The sequence below is a fragment of the Melanerpes formicivorus genome, unplaced genomic scaffold (genome assembly GCF_026170545.1).
Source record: "Melanerpes formicivorus ecotype bairdi unplaced genomic scaffold, bMelFor1.0.p_v2 SCAF_9, whole genome shotgun sequence".
In the NCBI taxonomy this organism is placed as follows: Eukaryota; Metazoa; Chordata; class Aves; order Piciformes; family Picidae; genus Melanerpes; species Melanerpes formicivorus.
This window is the reverse complement of record NW_027142361.1, coordinates 13458346-13473320: the sequence shown is the minus strand read 5'-3', so window position 1 is coordinate 13473320 and position 14975 is coordinate 13458346. Positions and strand designations below refer to the sequence as shown.

Below are 14975 nucleotides of genomic sequence, written 5' to 3'. Positions count from 1 at the left end.
TGGAGGCCTTGCAGATCTGTTTGTACTTAACATTTCTGCAGTTGCCTGCAGAGCAAAAAGCTATTCCTGATGGTAACCGTAGAATTTGGTTGGAAGAGACCTTTAGGATCATCCAGTCCAACCCATTAACCCAGCGCTGCCAGTGCCTTAGAACCACATCTCCACATCTTTTCAGTCCCTCCAGGGATGATGACTCCACCACTTGTCTTGCATTGCAACAGCTCATCTCCCTGAACGGAGCTCTTGTGGTGCAGAGTAGAGCATCAGGATCTTCAGCACAGAAGAGACATGCACCCATTGGAATGAGTCCAGAGGAGGCCACAAGCATGATCTGAGGGCTGGAACCACTCTGCTGAGGACAGGCTGAGAGAGCTGGGATTATTTAACCCAGAGAAGAGAAGGCTCTGGGGAGATCTTATTGAGGCCTTTCAGTACTTAGAGACCTATGAGAAAGCTGGGGACTGTTTAGCAGGGCCTATTGTGATAGGACAAGGGGTGATGGTTTTAAACTGAAAGAGATTTAGAGAAGGAAGAAATGTTTTGTGCCAAGGGTGGTGAGGCACTGGCCCAGCTTGCTCGGAGGAGGTAGAAGCCTGTTGCATTTAGAGAAGGATAAACTTGGTAAGAGATGAATTCCCTTTGTTCTAGCTTGTCCTCAGAGATTAGGGGGGCTGGGGGCAGCTGGATTTCTCTCTTGAATGTGTCCAGAGAAGGGCCACGAGGATGATCAGAGGGCTGGAGCACCTCTCCTATGAGGACAGACTGAAGGAGTTGGGGCTGTTCAGTCTGCAGAAGAGAAGGCTCCAAGGTGACCTAATTGTGGCCTTCCTGTATCTGAAGGGGGCCTACAGGAAGGCTGGGGAGGGACTTCTCAGGATCTCAGGTAGTGATAGGACTAGGGGGAATGGAATGAAGCTGGAGGTGGGGAAATGCTGGCTGAATGTGAGGAGGAAGTTCTTCACCATGAGAGTGGTGAAGCCCTGGAATGGGTTGTCCAGGGAGGTGGTTGAGGCCCCGTCCCTGGAGGTGTTTAAGACCAGGCTGGATGAGGCTCTGGCCAGCCTGATCTAGTGTGAGGTGTCCCTGCCCATGGCAGGGGGATTGGAACTAGATGATCCTTGTGGTCCCTTCCAACCCTAACTGATACTATGATAGATAAGCTGCCTGTGGGTATTACAGGCCCAACAGTTCTGTTTAAATTACAGTTAGAGATGGAGTTCAGGATGCTTGTTGGTGCCATTTGGAAGGAATTCTGCTCCTTTTTCAGTTCTCTAGAATAAAGTGGTGGTTTCTGACCTCAACAGTTGGGTTCACCTGAGAGTTGCCCTTTGTGCAAATGCACCTGCATGCTGAGGAACATCTGCCCTCCATTGAGGGGAGAACAAAGGACAGCTTGAAGGCAAGCAAACAAAAAAATAATGAGCTCCTGCACACAGGCAGGGAGGAAGTGTTTGGGCAGGTCAGGGTGAAGGGAAAGTTGGCAGGCTGGTGGAGGAGTCTACCTTGCTGTGGGGTCTCTGGAGATGAGACCCTCTTGGGACCCTCAGAGAGATCCTCTGGAGAGAGAGACCCACAGAAGAGACCTTCTGAGAGACTCTCTGCTTCCTCCAGAGGCTTCTGAAGCTGTGGCCTAGTTGCTGGGTGCAGGGTAGTTACTGCTTTGCTGATTGCCTGATTCCAGGCAGAGGTGGGGTGAGGCCTTGCCTGGCTGGAGCTGAGGGGAGCTGGGTGTAGCGTGGGGTGTCACAGGAGAGCTGAGCCTCCTACCCCTGCTTAGTATTTGCAAGGAGGTTTTTGAGAAAATAGAAACAGGCTGTGGTGGAGGAAGTGAGATGATGAGGATTTATTAAAGGAAGCCCCAAACATTTATTACAGAAGTGTGAAGAGTTTAAGAAGAGGTATCTAATGAATTTTTGCTTCCTCCTCTTCCCACACATCCCTGAGATACCATTGGCATGGGCACCTTTGGGTGCTGCATGACCAAGAACTGAGGTGGCAGAGGGAACAGAAGCATACTTGTTTTACCTAAGCAAAAAAAAATGTAGTAGTTAAAGAGCACATGGAACAGGTGATGGACAGAACATACAAAGCCTTGAATATTTCATAGAATCATAGAATGGTTTGAGTTGGAAGGGACCTCCAAAGGTCATCTAGTCCAACCCCCTGAACACTTTAGTGGTCTTCATAGTCTTGTGTGTTCTTGATGTTCACTGTTTCCTGTGGTTCCTCTTCAAACCAAAGAATTTGCAGGAGCCTTCTGAACTTGTTTATGGATTTTTGATACTCATGTGAGTGCCAGGCCTCTTGTTTGATCTCCCTCTCTTTAAAGAGCTTTTGACCTCAGTAACAGGAGTTTCAGAGGATACTTCCTCATACTGATTTTCAATTCTGCTGTGTTTCAGCTTGGCTAAAGGCCTTTTTTTTTTTCACCCTGTGGTAGAAGTGGTTAAATAGGAACTATTTAGTATTGGAAAATAGGACTCAAAAGTGTCCATTCGTTCCCTTCATCCTTTTGTGTCTTTGCAAACTAAGTCTGCTGTTCTTGTGTGGCAAATATTCTGCAGGTTCCTGCATATTTTTATTCTCCTATGATTTTTGTATCACTATTCATAGAAACACAGAATCGTTAAGGTTGGAAAAGACCTCCAACATCATCATGTCCAGCTGTTAACCCAGCACTGCCAGGTCACCACTAAACCACATCCCTCAACACCACATCTGCATAGATTTTCAATTCCTACAGGGAAGGGGACTCCACCACTTCCCTGGACAGCCTGTTTCAGGGCTTGACAACCCTTTTGGGGAAGAAACTGTTCTCCATGTCCAACCTAAATATTCCTTGGAATAACTTGAGGCTGTTTCCTCTTGTCTTGTTTGGGAGAAGAGACCGACCCCTGCCTCACTCCAGCTTCCTTTCAGGGAGTTGTAGAGGGCCAGGAGGTCTCCCCTGAGATTCCTTTTCTCCAGGCTGAGCAATCCCAATTCCCTCAGCCTCTCCTCACAAGCCTTGTGCTCTAGACTCTCTGCCAGCTTTGTTGCCCTCTTGGAGTGAGGGGCTCAAAACTGAAGGCAGGATTCCAGATGTGGCCTCACCCGTGCGCAGTACTGATTGCTGCCTTGGGCTGTTGCTGATCCAAGTCGAGACGTTGTTGGCATTCTTGGCCCCCTGAGCACACCCTGGTTCACCTTCAGCAGGCTATCTACCAGCACCTCCAGGTTCTTTTCTGCTGGGCAGTTTTCAGCTGCTCTGCCCCAAGCCTGGAGCTTTCATGGGATTGTTGTTATTATTACTGTTAATTAAGATGATGATCTCTCTTTAGCAGTCCCACTCATTTGTATGTATGCAACACCACATTTTCCATTACTCTCTATGTCACAGCTCCACAGCATGTTTGAGCTGTCAGCGTTCACTCTGCAGTTCAGTTGATTTGGGTTTGAGTTTCATTTTCTGAAGGCAGACAACATGGTTTGAGTAAATGTTGCAGTTGATCCAAATGTCTCCTTACTTCCTCATCTTAGTCATTTAGGCTCTATTCTGGTCACCTTAATGGCCTTTTCTGAAACAAAGGATTTTATTTCCTTCCTCTGAGTGTTTTAATCTTTGTTACCGCCCTAATTAAAGGAATCTTTCCCAAATGACTAACCTCTCTGTGGAAGATATTTAGGAAGTTGGTTTTCCAGGAGACAGAAATGAATTACATTGTGGTCCTTTGAGGTTGAGGTGCTGGTCTCTTCTCACAGGTAATTAGTGATAGAACAAGAGGGAATGGCTTCAAGCTACAACTGGGTAGCTTTAGACTGGGCATTAGGAAACATTTTTTTCCCAGCAAGAGTGGTCAGGCATTGGAATGTGCTGCCCAGGGAGGTGGTTGAGTCACCAACCCTGGATGTGCTTAAAGGTGGTTTGGATGTGGTGCTTGGGGATATGGTTTAGGGGGTGACTTCAGAGTAGAGTTATCATTTGGACTTGGTGATCCTGAGGGTCTTTTCCAACTTCAGTTTTTCTGTAATCATGTAATTACTTCTTGAACCAGCTTCAGATTTGGAATCCTTTCTTTTTGCATTCTCTGGAGAGCATTTTTCATGAAACAACCCAGGTTAAGATGTTCTGGGTTTTGGTTTAGATGCAAGGTAGAAAAATCTGTCAGCTTGCAGTGGTGTATTTAAGTGGCTGTTGTCCCCTATGAACTGAATGTCTTTCAGAAGCTGTTTTGAACCTCTGATGTAGCTGGAATCAGAACCCTGCTATGGGTTGGTGTAAAACAAACAGTTTGTACTGTATGCTAGTCATTTGTAAGAGCAATTTGAATGTCTTTGGTCATGTTCTTCTGTCCTCTTCCTCAGGCCTTGAAGCAGCAGCAGCAGAAGCAGCAGCAGCAATGCCGAGCAGGCATGCCGGTCTCCTCTAACCAGCACGTCCTTCTGAAGGCCGTCAAGGCAGCCAGCAGCCCCACACCAGCCAAATCCTGTAGGTGGCAGCCACACTCCCAACGTGTTTTTTTACTGTCCTGTCTCTCTGAATTGCCTTTTCTCTTCTTAAGGGATGAGAGAAGAAACTACTCCTTTTTATGTGATGTTCTTTTTGTTTCTGAAATGGTTTACCTTCTGTTTTCCTGCCTTTGATTCTTATTAGAACCATAGAATCACAGGATGGTTTGGGTTGGCAGAGACTTTTGAAGTCCATCCAGTCCCTGCAGCACCCTGCAGTGAGCAGAGGTATCTGCAACTGGAGCAGGTTGCTCAGAGCCCTGTCCAATCCCACCTAGAATGATTCCAGAGATGGGGCAACTACCACCTCTCTGGACAACCTGGGACAGTGTCTCACCACCCTCAGCCCAAAACATTTCTTCCTGCTGTCTAGACTGAATTTCCCCTCTTTTAGTTTACAACTATCACCCCTTGTCTTGTCATAACAGGCCCTGCTAAAGACTCTGTCCCCAGCTTTCTTATTTGCCTGTTTAAGTGCTGAAAGGTCCTCCCAGAGCCTTTTTCCTCCAGACTGAACAACTCCAACTCTCTGAGCCTGTCCTCACAGCAGAGAGGTTCCAGCTCTCAAATCATTGTTGTGGCCTCCTCTGGACCCACTCCAACAGGTCCATCTCTCTCCTGTGCTGAGGACCCCAGAGCTGGACACAGCACTGCAGGTGGGGTCTGAGCAGAGTAGAGGGACAGAATCCCCTCCCTCAACCAGCTGGCCAAGCTGTTTTGGATGCAGCCCTGAATAGAATAGAGTAAAACTAACCAGGTTGCAAAAGACCTTTGAGATCATCGAGTCCAATCTATCACCCAACACCATCTAATCAACTAAACCATGGCACCAAGCACCCCATCCAGTCTCTTCTTAAACACCTCCAGTGATGATGACTCCACTACCTCCCTGGGCAGCCCATTTTTATGCAGTTGTCTTCTGGGCTGTGAGTGCACATTGCCAGCTCCTGTCCAGCTATTCACTCAGCAGCACCCCCAGGTACTTCTCCTAAGGACTGGTCTCCATCCCTTCATCCCCCCAGCCTGGACTGGTACCAGGAGTTGTCCCATCCCAGGTGCATTAGCAGTGCATTCAGTTCAGAATACACCTTGAATAGAACCCACCTGGGCATTATATTGGGCAGCCTGCTCTAGGTGACCCTGCTTTATCAGGGGGCAGAGAGGATTATACAGCAGCAATAAAGCAGTATTAGCATGAGAAACATCTTGGTCTTGCATGTTCTTGGTGTAATTATGTGATTGTTTAGCTGAAATTGACCAGTCAGGTTAAGAAATTCCATAGAGCTATCAGACACTAGGCCTAGGAGTACCTTTGAGAGCTCATCTGGTCCACATCCTTTCCTCAGGGACAGATCTGTGATGCATTCATTCATTCCTGACAGGTGTTTTCTTCAGTCTGTTCTGAGAGAAGCCATTGATGCGAAGACCCAAAACTTCCAGCAAGTCTTGTCCTTCTTGCATAGTTAACTTTGTCTTCAAAATGCTTTTCTTAGCCTCTAATTGGAATATTTTCTTCCTCCTTGGGTTTAAACCCAAGATTTCCTGTCCCATCCATCACAGGCACAGAGTGCAGGTTATTTGATTTCTTCTCCCTGCTGCCTTTGACATAATTAGAATTACAGAATCAGAGAGTCATTTTGTTTGGAAGAGACCTTTAAGATCACCAAGTCCAACTGTTAACCCAACAGTGCCAGGCCACCACTAAACCATGTCCCTCAGCATCACATCTCCATGTGGTTCACTCACACAATGTTAGCTGACAATCTTACAAATCATCCCACCTGTTTCAGTCCCTCTTTGGTCGGCCCTGTTCCTGCTTTCCTAAGTGAAGATGCAGTTCCTCCTGGGGCTCTGGAGATGGGGGTCCTCCAGGAACAATATCTGCCTGTTGTGCTAATGAACCATTCAGGTTTAATCCTGGTTAGCAGAGAAATTGTCAAAGGCTTTTAAACTCTCATTTCATGCTAAAGACTTGACACACCTGACACTGCATTTTCTTAATAGTGCTGGGGGAAATGTGTCATTTCCTAATGGATTAATTTTGGCTTCCTTCTCAGACCAGGTGTTGGAGGCACAAGCACAGCTTAGGACTGAATTTCAGCCAAACAAGATGTTGTCTGCTACAAGGACAGGCTGAGGGAGCTGGGGTTGTTCAGCTTGGAGAGGAGGAGGCTCAGGGGAGACCTAACAGCAACTTTCCAGTACCTGAAGGGGTCCTACAGGAGGGATGGGGAGAGACTGTTTACAAAGGCCTGCAGTGACAGGACAAGGGGCAATGGCTTCAAACTAGAGAACTCGAGCAGATTTAGACTGGATGTTCGGAACAAGTTCTTTACAATGAGGGTGGTGGATCACTGGAACAGGTTGCCCAGGGAGCTGGTAGAGGCCCTTTTCCTGGAGATATTCAAGATGAGGCTCAATGAGGCCCTGGGCAGCCTGATGTAGTTGGGGATGTCCCTGCTGACTGCAGGGAGGTCATATTGGTAGTATCATAGTATCAGTCAGGGTTGGAAGGGACCACAAGAATCATCTAGTTTCAACCCCCCCTGTCATGGGCAGGGACACCCCACACTCATCCAGCCTGGTAAGATGACCTTAGGAGGTCCCTTCTGGCCCAGACTACTCTATGATTCTATGTTAACCTCCTTCCCCTTAACCTTCTTGAAAGGGTCTGAGCTCCTAAGCTGCCTGGGAGCAACAGGCAACCTCATCAGTTGTTAAATACTTTGCTCTTAAATGATACATGAAGTAGAGCTGATAAATATGGCTGTTCCTTCAGCTGGCTCTACAGCACATAGCTGCAACCTTGCATTTGTCTAAACAGATGTCACAAGAAACATTCCAGCTGTGTATTAACCAACAAGACAGGACAGATTGGTCTAGTTTTGGTTTGGATTTGTTTAGGGCTATTTGGAAGGGGAGCATAAACACACACACAAACCCACAGAATTCCACACTACAGAAAATGAGCATGAGATGAGGAAATATTCCAGATTTTGTAGTGAGGGGCTCAAAACCTGCTGGTCACTCTGCTTTGGATTCAACCCAGGATGTGGTCAGCTTCAGGCTGTGAGTGCACATTGCCAGTTGCTGCCCAGATTTTAATCCACCAGCATTCCCAAGTCCTTCTCCACAGGGCTGTTCTCCATCCCTTCATCCCCCAGCCTGGATTGATACTGGGGGTTGTCCCAGCATAGGTGCAGAACCTTGCACTTGGCCTTGTGGAATCTCAGGAGTTTCTCCACTTGTCCAGGCCACTCTGGACAGGTCCCATCCCTCACATGTGTCAACCTAGGGGAGCGGCTCTTTCCACTGGCACAAAAATGTACTGCTGTGCAAACTAGAATGTGGGTGACAGTGATGTATAAGGAAAAGTCATAGTGATGCAACCTGTCTCATTTGCCCAAGTAATGCATTTAGAGAAGGACATTTAAATATCTCTTTGAGTATGTGAAAGAGGAAGAGAAATTACTGAGAATGGCCTAAAAGAACAAAAGCTGCAAAAAGTAGGGTAGCATATAGAAAGTGCACACGCACTCAAACAGACCCTAAAGCTGCTTGTGAAAGGTGATTTTAACAAGGTCATTAGTGGATTGGATACAGAGGGAAAATAAGATGGGACTAAGTGGGAAATAGACTCAAACCATAAACAAAATGTCTGTGTATCTGAAATAGAGGGGTCCTCTACTTCAGGCATTGGGGAGCACGTGCTACAAGAACAAAGGAACATAAGGATCCTAGAAGTGCTTGTCCCAGAGCTGCTGGGGTTGGGGTGTGCATGTTAAAGCACCTTTGTTTCAATCCAAACAGCTCTGATTTGGTATTTCTTTGTACTTCCTTGGTTTTAAATGTTTCCATTTCCTGTGCAGCTTGGGAAGCAAAGCAGTCAGATGGACAGTCAGGAAGCCCTCAGAACTCCAATTCCAGTTCCTCTCCCTCTGTCAAGCTTGAAAACTCCTTGCCAGGGCTGGGGAAGAAACCGTTCCAGAGATCTGACAGGCTCCATGCAAGTAAGATATTTCTTCTTCTGCTTCTGGGGATTTGGTTGCTCTGATGACAGAACAAAAGCCTGAAGAGCAAAATGCACTAAAATGTGTAATTAATTGCATAGCTAACATGACTTCTGGACCACTCAAGAAGGCACTGATGTGAATTCACTGTGTGAATTAGGATAAATAATTCAAACCTTAATTAGGCAAAGAAACCTTTTCTCCTTTCTTCTCATCAGGGGTTTCTACCTGTGCATTTGCAGCTTGCCATTTGAGAAGCTAAAAAGGTCCTGCATTATTTAGCAGGCTCTGTGTACTGTTTGGCTTCTTTCCCATTCACTGAGCTGAGGCCTTTCTCAGCACTCCTGACCTTCTGTGGTTTCTTTAACATCTACTAATAAAGAAACTGACTTCAGTGAACTCAAGGACATGTTGAGGTCTCTGTCTATACTAATCATGGTAGATTTCCTGTATCACTGCTGAAAACAGACACTTTTCAGGGCATGTTCCATTTGTCCTCTGTACTAAGGAAATTCAGCAACTTGAGTAGATTATAAACCTGCAGGGCTGTTTTCTGAAAGACTTCTAATTGAACAAACTTAGCCTAATGAAACAAACCTCCATGGCATTCATTAGGTACTGGTACTGTGAAAATAACTGCTGTTGCCCTTGGAGTCAGGAGGAGCATGACCTGTCTTCATGATAGCCATTTTACTAGTAATGTACTTCTAATCTAAGCTTCCAAACACGGGGTGTTTTGCCAGTAGTAGGCAGTGGATGTGTCCAAAGGAAACAGAGTGCACAGTACAAAGGCTTTATTGGTTATTCTCTTCTGAATTTGCAGCACAGAAATGAAGCTGGCTGCAGCATAAGGGTTAATGCTGGACTTGCTGATTTTAGAGCACAGAAAAGGGAAGAAAAAGAGTTACTGCCTTGTCCACTGTTGTTGTTTCTACACAAGGACAAGGAGCTGATGAAGTTTACTAAAATGCTTTCATGGAGAATGAAACAGGAAAATACAGGAAGAAATCCTGAGGAGCAAACTGACCTTTGAGCCTTAACACTGATGTCTCTGGGGACTCCTACTAACGACCTTCCAGTGCCTGAAGGGGACCTACAAGAAGGATGGAGGCTGTTTACAGAGGCCTGTGGTGATAGGATGAGGGGCAGTGGTTTCAAACTAGAGAAGAGTAGATTTAGATTGGACATTAGGAAGAAGCTCATGGTAATGAGGGTGGTGGAACACTGGATCAGGTTGCCCAGGGAGGTGGTTGAGGTCCCATCCCAGGAGATATTCAAGGTGAGGCTCAACAGTGCTCTGGGCAACCTGATCTAGTTGAGGATGTCTCTGCTTTCTGTTGAGGGGGCTGGACTGGGTGACCTTTCAAGGTGCCTTCCCACCTAAACCATTCAGTGATTCTAAAAGCAGTTCTGGAGGCCCTCACGGATAAGACTCCTGGGCAGTCCCCAGCTAGTCAGGATTCCTACTGAAGTGAGGTGAGCTGCAGGTATGGGAATGGTCTGTGCTGGGAAGGACCTCCCCCACTTTGTTTTTAACTGTTTGTGCAACGGCAAAATGTGTCCAGTCGAGGTATGAAGAGGATTATTAAGGTAGTGTTTTGATCTTCTCAAAAGGAGCCTTTAATCCTCTCCTAGCTGAGATGTCACTCACGTCCTTGTGGTTGATTGCAGGGCAGCTGAAGAGAGCCAAGTGTGCAGAAATTGACGTGGAGACTCCTGACTCCATCTTGGTGAACACGAACCTGCGGGCACTGATCAACAAGCACACCTTCTCCGTCCTGCCTGCAGACTGCCAGCAGCGCCTTCTGCTGCTGCTGCCTGAGGTGGACAGGCAGGTACGTCCTCTGAAGACAAGCCAGGCTCTTAGGTGTCAGCAGGAAGCTTCTCCAGAAGGAATTCAGACTAGACATCCCCATGCTGATATCTAGTGGGATGGACTTTCTCTTCTGTGCATGGTGTGAAAAAAACAAACCAACAAACAACCTGGAAAATGCTTCAGTGATTTGTTTGGGTATTTATTGCTACCAGAAAACAAAACCAAAACCAAAGAGTTCACAGCATCATTTTGGTTGGAAGAGACCTTTCAGATCATCAAGTCCAACTGTTAACCCAGAACTGCCTGGTCACTGCTAATCCATGTCTCTCAGCATCACATCTGCATGGCTTTTAAACCCCTCCAGGGATTGTAATGCCCAGGTGGGTTTGGAATCTCTGCAGAGAAGGAGACTCCACAACTTCTCTGGGCAGCCTGGTCCAGTGCTTTGACACCCTCACAGGAAAGAAGTCTCTCCTTCTGTTCACTTGGAACCTCCTGTGTCAGCTGACCCTTGTTCTGTTGCTGGGCACTGCTGAAAAGAGTCTGGCAACATCCTCTTGCCCCTTGCCCTTAAGATATAGATCAGCATTGAGAAGATCCCCTCTTAGTCTGCTCTTCTTCAGGCCAAACAGCCCCAGGTCTTTCAGCCTTCCCTCCTCAGAGAGATGCTCCAGTCCCCTCAGCATCTTTGTAGCCTTTGTTGGTCTCTCTCCAGTAGTTCCCTGTCTCCCTGGAACCAGGGAGCCTAGAACTGGACACAGGACTCCAGTTATGACCTCACTAGTGTGGAGTGGAGGGGGAAGAGTACCTTCCGTGACCTGCTGTCCACACTCTTTGAATGCACCCCAGGAGACCATTGGCCTTGTTGGTGATGGGGGCACATTGCTGGCTGATGGGAAACTTGCTGTCCCCCAGCACTCCCAGGTCCTGCTTTGCAGAGCTGTTTTCCTGAAGGTTAAGCCCTAACCTGTCCTGGTGCAGGGGGTTATTCCTCCCTGGTGCAGGACCCTACACCTGCCCTTGTTGACTTCATGAGGTTCCTCTCTTCCCAACTCTCCAGCTTGTCCAGGTACAAATCTAGTTGGAACAATCCAGAGCCTGTGACCAAATACAGGTGTGTGCTTCAGGATGAGGTGAACCAAGTGAGTGAACCAAGATGAGGCTCTGGCCAGCCTGATCTAGTGTGGGGTGCCCAGCCCATGGCAGGGGGGTTGGAACTAGATGATCCTTGTGGTCCCTTCCAACCCTGACTGATACTATGATAAGTGCCCCCCTCTATACACACAGCTGGCTTGGTCACTATAAACTGAAGAGGGACAGCAGCTTGGGCTTATACACTTGGCACAAACATCTGTCTTAGTGGGGTTCTACCCATCTGCACAGCTGTGCTGCTCTTTTGGTTCCCCCAGTGTGCTGGTAACAGCTATGGCTGTGGCAGCCGCACTCTGCTTTGTGCTAGAGGATGCTGTGCTGACCAGGCAGTGTTCTCCTGGAGCTAGGAGTTCTGACATTTCATGTTGTCTCATAAATTCTCATCTTCCCTCAGTGTTCACTGGGGACTTGTTAGCCCAAGGCTGATCCAATAAATATTTGAAGGAATTGTATTAGAAGTCCTGTGGCCTTTTGTCATAATTAGGTATGTGTCAAAATATGATGTGGTTGAGTTTGCAGCTGGTGTTCACTGGCAAGAGCCTCACAGCAGATGGTAAGATGTTTCTGGCCTGACTTTCAAGTTTAATTGTCCTTAAATTGAGTTAGAATTTGACTGAGAACAAATTTTGACTAACTGACTAATATTGCCTGGCTGCTAGAAAATGTCAGGCATTAGAAAATGCCAGGCTCTGCTGTAGCAAACGGAAGAGGTGAAGGTGTTGGACATGCCAGCTGTGAAAGGTCACATCTCCTGTGTTTTGCTTGGCCATGACTCTGAGCTGTTATAGCTGCTGCTGCTGGGCACCTTGAGGTGTGACCTGGTCAGCCCTGCAGTAGTTGTCCTCCAGCAAAAGGAACAGGCAACACCATATCTGCAGTAGGGAGTGGTCATGTGAATCCTGCTCCAGATTTGGGCTGGGAAGTAACAGCTCTGCTTTTGTAATCCCTGTAACGGCTGCTCCTACTGGAAAAGCCTCCAATTACCTCTTACCTACAAAACCCTCTGTTAGGTCACTTCTGTCAATTTAATCTCCTCCACCACACATGCTGCCTAAGGAGAAGCAGTGTGTTCTGCCTAACCCTGCACCACTGAAGGCTTGCTGCACAGATCCCTCAGTGCAAGCAGATGTATCCTGCATTTGGACAGATGGATTTTGCTTGTTTACTCTGACTTATCATTTATGCAAGAACTGGAAACATGTTAGGTTTTTCCCTGCAAGTTTTCATGGAGCATCTGAGGGAGCTGGGATTGTTCAGTCTGGAGAGAAGGAGGCTGAGGGGAGACCTCGTTGCTCTCTACAACTACCTGAAGGGAGGTTGGAGTGAGGAAGGAGCAGCCTCTTCTCCTTGGTGGCAAGTGTCAGGACTAGAGGAAATGGTTTCAAGCAGCACCAGGGGAGGTTTAGGCTGGATGTTAGAAATATTTCCTCACTGAAAGGATTTTCAGACACTGGAACGGTCTGCCCAGGGCTGTAGTGGATTCACTGTCCCTGTAGTGTGTGGACCTGGCACTTGGGGACATGGTTTATTGCTGACCCTTCAGTACTGGGTCAAGAGTTGGATCTTTGAGGTCTCTTCCAACCAGATGTATTCTGTGATTCTGTGATACCTCTATTTTTGTGTTTCTGGTAGAGAAAATTACTGCTGTAGGATAAAGAGCAAAAGCAAACTTGACATCTTTTCTATTACCCTGTTTATAATTTCTCACCATGCTCTGCTCTAGTCTTACCCTCAGGCCTTCTCCTTCATATCCTACTCTGCAGCATGACTGCCCTGTTTGGTTAGCCATACTTCAAAGACCTGGGTTTTGAGCCACATTTATCCCTGTTTTTCCTGGAGCATCTATGGTTATGACTGCATACATTTCAAATACATCTACATTACCTACTGGAAAGCAGCTCTGCAGAGAAGGACCTAGGAGTGCTGGTGGACACCAAATTTCCCATCAGCCAGCACTGTGCCCTTGTGGCCAAGAAAGCCAGTGGTCAGGAGTACATTCAGGAGAGTGGGAACAGCAGGTCAGGGACATTCTCATTGCCTTATACTCTGCCCCAGTGAGGCCACATCTGGAGTCTTGGGTCCAGTTCTGGACTCCCCAGTTCAAGAGAACAACTGGTGAAAGATTCCAGTAGAAGCTACAAAGGTGCTGAGGGGACTGAAGCATCTCTCTGATGAGGAAAGGCTGAGAGTCTTGGGGCTGTTTAGCCTGCTGAAGAACAGACCTAGAGGAGATCTTCTCAATGCTGATCAACAGCTAAAAGACAGGGGTCAAGAGGATGCGGTCAGACTTGTTTCAGTAGTGCCCAATGACAACACAAGGGGTAGCAGGCACAAAATGGAATCCAGGAGGTTCCATCTGAACATGAGGAAAAACTTCTTTCCTGTGAGAGTCACTGAGCCCTGAAAGAGGCTGCTCAGAGAGGTGGAGTCTCCTTCTCTGGAGAGATTCCAAACCTTCCTGGATAAAATTCTGTGCAACCTTCTGTGGGTGACTCTGCTTGATCAGGGAGGTTGGACTAGATGATCCCCAGAGGTCCCTGCCAACTCTCACTGTGCTGGGGCTCTGTGAAATTTACTCTTTTATGACACCTTTCATGTCCTTGCTTTTCTTTCATGCACTTCACATTCCCCAGAAGACAGCAGAGCTGTTGCCTTGTGTGGTAGTTCAGATGATGCTAATTCTGGAGGGGAAAGAGCATCTAAAGAAGCTTCTCAGGGGCACTGCTGTTCTGTTTCCTTGTGATTCTCCTTGCCACCTTTAACATCTGCTGCTCATGCATGTTTGTGCAGCAGAAGGACCACAGAGAGCTGGGCTGAAGCAAGGGTGAGGGTCATTTACTCCAGCCTCCTGGATCACAGGCTTGGCTGAGCACAGCCTTAAGAAGAGTGATTATCTAGGTCTGTGTGAGTTAAAGAAATTCCAGAGAGATTCGTGTCAGTGTTTGGGCTCTTGCTCTGTTTTCAGATCTGAGGTGACAGCTTGTGGCACTTGTCTTTCCAGCTAGCTAATGCTTTTTCCTTTGTCCTGTGTTGCAGGTTGGGGCAGATGGTTTGATGAAGCTGAGTGGCTCTGCACTCAACAATGAGTTCTTCACCTCAGCTGCCCAGGGCTGGAAGGAGAGGTTGTCAGAAGGTAAAACCTCCTAAGAAAATGAAGCCAAATGCTAGAAAGCTTTCAACTAGTGAATGTCTGAAATGTGATATTTAATGAAGAAGTTGAAGTGCTGTAGTGACCAAAGGTCACTGTTGTCAGTGCAGCCCATGCAAGCACATGCCAAGCCTAGATCTGTGTCATCTCGAGGCTATGGAGAGGGCTGGAGTAAGGGGTTCTCTTCTGAACCTAATATGAAAAAGTGAGCAAGTCCCTGGAAGAGATGAGAAAAGAAGGATAAATGGGTTTAAGATCTCACTGAACTGACAATAGAGATGTGATATCCTCAAGCTCTGGTATCTAAATACAGCCTACTGCTAAGCCCAGTAGAGAAAGGAAGTGCACAAGTGTGCTCTTG

At 47.2% G+C, this 14975-nt stretch overlaps 1 protein-coding gene across 2 annotated transcripts in view; it reads left to right on the top strand.

Moving 5' to 3' along the window:
• Positions 1-14975, top strand: part of ASXL2 (ASXL transcriptional regulator 2) — a 154898-nt gene that overhangs the window by 124969 nt on the left and 14954 nt on the right. For both annotated transcript variants that reach the window (XM_068143067.1, XM_068143068.1), the window contains 4 exons: positions 4345-4468; positions 8358-8498; positions 10170-10333; positions 14503-14599. In XM_068143067.1, coding sequence (XP_067999168.1) covers positions 4345-4468; positions 8358-8498; positions 10170-10333; positions 14503-14599 — 526 coding nt within the window. The remainder of the gene's footprint in view (positions 1-4344; positions 4469-8357; positions 8499-10169; positions 10334-14502; positions 14600-14975) is intronic.